General features: G+C 44.5%; 1 protein-coding gene across 2 annotated transcripts in view; it reads right to left on the reverse strand.

Annotated features, from left to right (window-relative positions):
- Positions 1-6,783, reverse strand: part of PDSS2 (decaprenyl diphosphate synthase subunit 2) — a 125,438-nt gene extending 118,655 nt beyond the window's left edge. For both annotated transcript variants that reach the window (XM_061989826.1, XM_061989825.1), the window contains exon 1: positions 6,357-6,783. In XM_061989826.1, the coding sequence (XP_061845810.1) occupies positions 6,357-6,583 (227 nt within the window). In that variant the 5' untranslated portion in view covers positions 6,584-6,783. The remainder of the gene's footprint in view (positions 1-6,356) is intronic.
- Positions 6,784-7,045: the final 262 nt, after the last annotated feature.

Consider the following 7,045-nt stretch of genomic DNA (forward strand, 5'->3'; position numbering starts at 1 on the left):
CTGAAGTTCTCCTGAGAGCACCTCTGTTTTCATCAGCTTAACAGAATGCTCTGGGAAACAGTCTTCCCAGAAAACTTCCTGCAACCACCAGTATTTCAGTAATTTTGCAAGTAGTATGAAACATATCAACCAGGAAAAACACTTCTGTGCTTCTGACATCACTAATAAGACTTTCTACAGAGATGCCCTGAATGCTAATTCTAGTGGCTAGTGCTTCTAGGAAGTTCAATAGATCTGTGCAGTAAACATGGGAAACGACACAGCTGCTACCTCAGACTTAAATTCACAGGCATTCTGATAGTAATTATAAAAATCACATCTCTCTACCACATATTTTTTACAAAATATTACAGTAGGCTGAAAAAGTAATAAAAATTAGTGAACTCAAATGTGTTTTAACTTCTGATCCAGCAACAGCACAGGAGGAACTTTATGCTCTTAAGGTCTCTCATGGTTTAGCAAGGAGCGGCTTTTGCTTGGTAACAGTGGGAGGGGGTTGCAGTGAAGGCCCGGTAAAGAGTTTCTGGACTCTCCCCCAGTACCAGGGTTCACACCCACCGCTGGCCTGGCTGGGCCAATCTGGCGCCTCTGCCATCTCAGGAATTTGAAGTGCTGGCAGGAGGTGTAAGAGTGATACAAGATGGAGGCGACCACACAGACCCTTCAGTCAGAGAAGGAGGAAGAAGGGAGGAGCACCAGAACAGAGACTCCTCTGCAAGCTCTGGTGAGAATGCAGGCTGTACCCCTGCAACCCATGGAGGGCCATGGCAGGACTGGGAGTTACCAGCAGCTCCATGTGAGTGCACTGGGACGGGAGAGGGACTGTGTGAGCAGGCGGCGGACATGGCGCAGGCCATGGAGAGCCTGCATACGGCAGAGCAGCCCCATACGAGAGGCAGAGAGGAGCTGCAGCCTTTGGGATAAATGTGCATCGGAGCAGCCCGTGCAGGGCTGCCACGTGTGTGAGGTACCCCACGGACTTGCAAGGAGGACTGGTGTGGAGTCCACCTGCCCTGAGGAGAGACAAGCAGCAGAAGCCATCAGGAACAGACTGACTGAAACCCCCACTCGCTGCGCCCCCAGGGTCGTCCAAGGGGGGAGGAGGCAAAAATACCGGGATCAGGACTCTGAGCCCTGGAAGAGGGGAGGTGTGGGGAGAAAGTGGTCTTAAAGGGCTGGTTGTGCTCTTCATCATTGTACCACTCTGTGTTGTGCTGTGTTATGTTTGGGGATGTTATGGTTGTTTTAGTTGGTATTGCATTAAATTATTTTCTGTTTTCTTCCCCAAACCGAGTAGCCTGGTCTGTTTTGTCCTGGACCTTAAGCAGCAATTAATCTCTCCCTGCCCTTTGGCAATTCTCAGGTCTTTGGTACTTGAGGCTAATCGTGGTCTTTTGTCCCCTCAACCATGACAAGGTCCAATCTGTCCAACCATGACAGATTGAGCAATTCAGTGAAATTTAAGTTTTATTTTTTTAAGCTGTAAGTTAACCAGACCCTCTGCTTGTCACTTTGAGTATCCAGATGCTGTTTTCAGAGAAAGTTGTATTAGCCACTGGTAAATAAACAGACATTTTCATTTTTCTATGTCAGGAAAAAAAACCCATAACACATTTGAAACAAGTTGCTAAAAAGCTACTCAATCACATCACATACAATTAGAAGAAAAGGATATTTTTAAAGTCAGTATTCCGTTAAGACAAAATATAAATTGGAAATAACAATTCCATCAACACTGAGTTGAAATAAGTTTCTAGGTCTACACTGAAATCAGTCACCCACATAGGAGGCAAATGTGTGTCACATCTGAAGTTTACAAGATTCTGAAGTTTACAAGATATTTGTCACTGAACTAAGCCATTTCAAGGTGACAAACAGGACTATCATCAAGCCAGTGTTATCAGACATTTTAACTGAAAAGCATGTAATCTTAAAATGACTCTGGATTGCATTTTACGTTTGTAGTTTAAAATGGCTATGGATCTACATGGAAAGGTCTGCAACAGAACAAAACCTAGTCTATTGAGGCTTTTTATTTCTGTAATAATCCAGAAAAACCATAACTAAGCCTACTTAAGCATTTATCACCAACAAACAGTTCTGACAGAACTGAAACACAATAATTCTTCCCATGTGCTAATGTCAGAATAGCTAGAGCTAAATGGTATCCCATAATATTGTTACATGTATGAAGTGTTTCATTTCATTTAGTGGTATTATAAAAGTGATGCATTGGCAATAACATTTACTGTTTACAATCTGCAGCAAGCTATAGCCTTCTCAAGGGAGATAATCAAGAAAATGTTATTCGCACTATGTATTTGGGAGAAGTACATCACTGTGCCAATTACAGATTCTTTCCTATATTAAGAAGGATGTATGCTAGCCTTGAAAGGAGGGGGAAAGAAAAGAGAGGACATTGGAGATTTGTTTACTTCCCAACGGAAAAGGAGGTCATACATTCATGCATTGAAAAAGTTTTCCTGTAGTCCTACACAGCCTGAAGAGCAAACAAACAAAAAAAAGGTGTTAGTTTTGAGCTGCTGTTGAAAACACTTCATAACAGGGAAAGAAAACTGAAAGTTCTGAAGAGCCATACAGCAATTCACAAGATTACAAAGATGCAGGAATAATCAGACAGCAATTTAGTTTCAGGAGTATCCTTTAGAAGTGACTATTTTAATGATAGAATTTGTTTAAAGTGTTACTTATTAATATTGCTGATGCACCATTTTCCCCTCAAAGATCACAATGATTGATAGAGGCTGTAATGAATGAGGTGTTAATACTTCCAGAAAACAGATGCTACATTATTCATTTTACAGATAAGCAAATACAAGTATGAAAAATTAAGTGACTTGCCCTAGTCAGAGAGCCAAAAGCACAGCTGTGAATATAATCCAGATACCCCAGCTTCCAATGATCTGTTAACCACTAGACATTAGCTTTTTGCTTACATTTTGTCCTCTTTCTAACAACTCGGCAAAAGTAGTACTGAGAATGTTCACGTGGCTGACTTTTAGTCAGCATGAAAAATATTGTTAATAAATCCAACTTTAGGGCACAGATTACAGAAACTCCTAGATCCTTCACTGTAGGGCTCAGTTACCCACCTCTGCCCTCCCAAGAGCAAAGTCAGCAATAGCTCACAGACTTAAGGCTGCTGGCCAGGCACAGGCTTGATAGGAGGTATCAGGGCTGAACATGGTCCCAGAGGAACACCTGCTGCAGTCCTGATTCATGGCTGGCACTAATACCCAGGAGCTGCCACTGACACATCCAAACAAGAGGAAGAAATGGTTGGGATCATCAAAGAAACTTACACTGCCCCTACAGTTGTTCCTCCACATGTCCTGTCTCACATAGATGGTTATCTGTAACCTGCCTTCTTTAAGGCTCTCAGCACAGGCTATGTGTTGCCACAACCTAGTGGCCCAAAACTCAGCAAAAAGGTTAAAAATGCTCATCAGTACTCCTGTTACACTGAAGGCTTTCAATGTGGTGGCAAATAGGTCCTACGCTGTCTTCAGCTCAGAATCTATGCTCTGCGGATAAAGCAGAGGGGTTTCCTACCAAAGCTTAAGAAACTCCTAATGGTCTAATGAAGAATTCAAGGGTTAGCAAAGCACTTAGACAGGAAGAGAGGGTAGACACAAAAGTATTGATGCAAAACGCCACCTGGTTAAAGAAAATCTGTCTTTAGAGATGACAGCAAGCAATCCTAAATTTACTATCACCTCTTATAACCTCAAAATTAAATGAGAAGAAACTTAAGAAACAGCACAAGCAATTAATCAATTTTACTGCACAGATTTTTCAGATGTTCTCACAAATGAGAAAATCTCCGTAAGTGCTGCAGTACTTAATAGACACTCACTTCATGCACTCACAGTCTAAAAGATTAGAGTTGCAGAACATATCAATCACTTAAGTTAAAAAAGTCAAATAGCATTTTTTTAGACACATAACACCTCAAAACGTTTGCCTGAACCCATGACAGGAAACCTATGTTACTCTATAAACACAGGTAAAGAGACAAAGATTCAAAATGTTTCTAGAACTGAAAAATCAACACCTGCTTCCTAAACTGCTGCAGTAAGTCAGAGCATAGATCTCAGATCCATAACTAAAAATCAATGACATTTACAGTCAGACATACAACAGTCAAATTTCAGAAAGACATCATTACGATTATGAAGGAAGAATAAGGTCAAAATTCATCCTATTGCAAAATCATACTATAAAACAAGGTAAGGTACAATTTGTGCATTGCTACAGGTATACTAATATTTGTCAACAGGAAATTAATCTTATAATACAAAGGTCAAAGACATCAGAAATGTATCTGCAACAAAGCCTTTGGAAATACTGGTGCAGTCAAATAAGAACATCCAAAATAAGGGCACATAGTTTTGGTTTTATGAGAGTAAACACTGACTTATGTTTCCAGCATGACACATCAAGTAAGCAGTATGAATGGATTCAATCCTGTTGACCTTGTGCATGGTTACATTCCTGCTGGTGTTCCATAAATCCAGCCCAAACCAGCCCACAAACAACAAAACCTCCACACATCACAGCTCCACCACAAAACCTCCAACCATGCCTCAAAACGCTGTATTTAACCTTAATTCACAAATAAACCATCAACTACTACTCACTGCATAGACTCTCTAAAGCTAATACTGAAGTTCCTTTTAGTGCTGCGGGCCTTTCTGATACTTCTACTACGGTAGTGGAAGATTAAGAACCCAAAGACACTGGGCTTCAATCCTCCTATTCTCTGCACTCTGTCAACAGACCTTAAAGTTGGACCCGGAGGCTGAAAAATATTTTCTTCTTGTCCTTCTTCTTAAAATAAAGAAAAACATAAATCTTTTCTAAGCTTATCATAATATCACAACCCTCATTTATAAACAACTCAATAAAACCCCCTCCATCAGCACTTTCTAAGGTCAGGTATCTTCCATATTTATTAATGAGTTGATTTGTTTCTTCTAGAAAAATCTATTTAGAGTAAAAATGTAAATCCCCCTCCCTGAAAATAATGTTTCTTTAAAAAGCTATGTTTGTTCCCTGCACTCCTTTTGTTCACTCCAGACAACTAGAGTTAGTTTGAAAAACAAATCTTAGTTTTATATCATTACACCACAATTGTGGCATTGCCAAGGATCACCGTACATAGCTACAAACCTGTCCTTTAAAAGAAAAGCAGAACATTTGTTATGAACAAATACTACTTTTTGGTGTACACTTGTTCAAAGATACGGCGCATATTAAACCTAGGCTCTGTTAACATTGCTATAATTGCAGTTACAGCAAATGGTTCTGGAAAACAAAAGAAAACTCTAAAAACGGCTTTTTTTAGGAAAAAAAAGGTTAAGCCTCTGTTATTTTATTGTTTAAAAATATACTGCCAATTAGCACTTTCTTCACAGTCAAAAAAAACCACTGCTCAGCAATCCCATCTCCTCCTTACTGTCAGGAATGCAAGTCTTCTACCAGTTTGCCTTAAAAATGAAAGGGTTGATAATCAGCTTAGCAACCCTAAAAATCTCTAAACAATACACAAAACCTCATAGTTCTGAGACAGATACTCCAAAATAGATTACATTTTCTAAAACATTTTTTAAATTTAAAAAAAAGAAAAAAAAGAAAAAAAGACATAGAGCAGAGTAATTTTAGAGCTTTTAAGCGGATTAGTTCCTCTGCTTTTTCCCTCAGTTTCCTTTTAATATAGTCCTTTATACTAAAAAAAAACCAAAAAAAACCACCAAAAACCAACGAAAACAAAAACGTGGCTGTTGGTGCAAAAGGCAGGTTTGCGCCATCATCAAGGGATTTCATCTGCGTATGGCACAGGAAAACTCATTCATCGCACGTGGAATTACAACGAAGAAACATCTGAATGACAGAGGACAACCGCAGGGAAAACCTGTTGCGGCAAGGAAATGAAGATCTTGGCGCGGAGAGCTACCGGCCCACGCTAAACTCCATGGCTCGGGGCAAGGCTTCCCCGGGGCCAGGCCAGGCCACGCCAGTTAACGGCAACTCGTTGGGCTTTCCCCAGGGAAACACTAGTTGCGGAACCTCGGCAGGGCTTCCCCAGGGACACGCCAAGTCACGCTCAGGCAGCCACCACAGCCGAAGCGCCCACCCGCCCGAGAGCCCGTAAAGCGACGCCCCCGCCGCCGCTCCCGACAACTAACGGCGCCCAAAAGTTGCCTCAAGTTTTGCCAACTCTCCTGGGGGCTGCCGGCAGCGTCCCCCGCGGAGGCCGAGGCCCCAGCAACCCCGGTGCGTCGCAGCCGGCGAGGGGCGACGAGCAGCTTGTCCCCGGGGGGACGGGCGCTTACCGGGCGGTGTCGAGCAGCGGGTGCTTGGTGCCCACCAGCTTGCGGACCTGCATGGCGATGTTGCTGAGCTCGTCGCTCAGCAGGCACCGCAGGCTCATGAAGGACGTCGGGTACCCCACGATCTTCTCGGCCTCCGACACAACTTGGCTCCAGGGCGGGCCGCCCGACGCCAGCGCCCGGCGACAGCCGGCGCCGCACCACCCGCGCCGCAGCAAGGCGCCCCACATCCCCCGCCGCTCCCTGTCACTCGCCCCGGTGGGGCCCGCACACGAGTCCTCCTCTCTCGCAGCGGCCGGAGGACCCCAGCGTCAGCGGCCGGCTCAGCTCCAAGCGGCCGGACCCGGTGGCGGCCGCGCTGCTTGCCCGCGTTCCCCCCGGCGGCGCAGCGGCGGCCGGAGCGGGCTCATTGTGCCATGGGGGCGGCCATTTTGGCCGTCGCAAAAGACGCCGGGCCGTAAAGCGAGGGCGGTAAGGCTCTCCTTTCCCTCTCCCTCGGGGCTTCCTCGTGTGGCGTCGGCAGAGCAGGGCGCGCGGGCCGCTGTGTTGGAGCTTGAGGGGTTCTGGAGGAGAGAGGTTGGGCGGCTCCTCTGGAAGGGACTCCGATGCCTACAGGCTCTGTCTCCCCTTTTTCTTCACCCTTAGCCCTTGCAGTGGGTGGAGGACTGCCGCCTGTGTTCCCGCGCCGCGCT

Source organism: Colius striatus, chromosome 2 (assembly GCF_028858725.1).
Source record: "Colius striatus isolate bColStr4 chromosome 2, bColStr4.1.hap1, whole genome shotgun sequence".
NCBI lineage: Eukaryota > Metazoa > Chordata > Aves > Coliiformes > Coliidae > Colius > Colius striatus.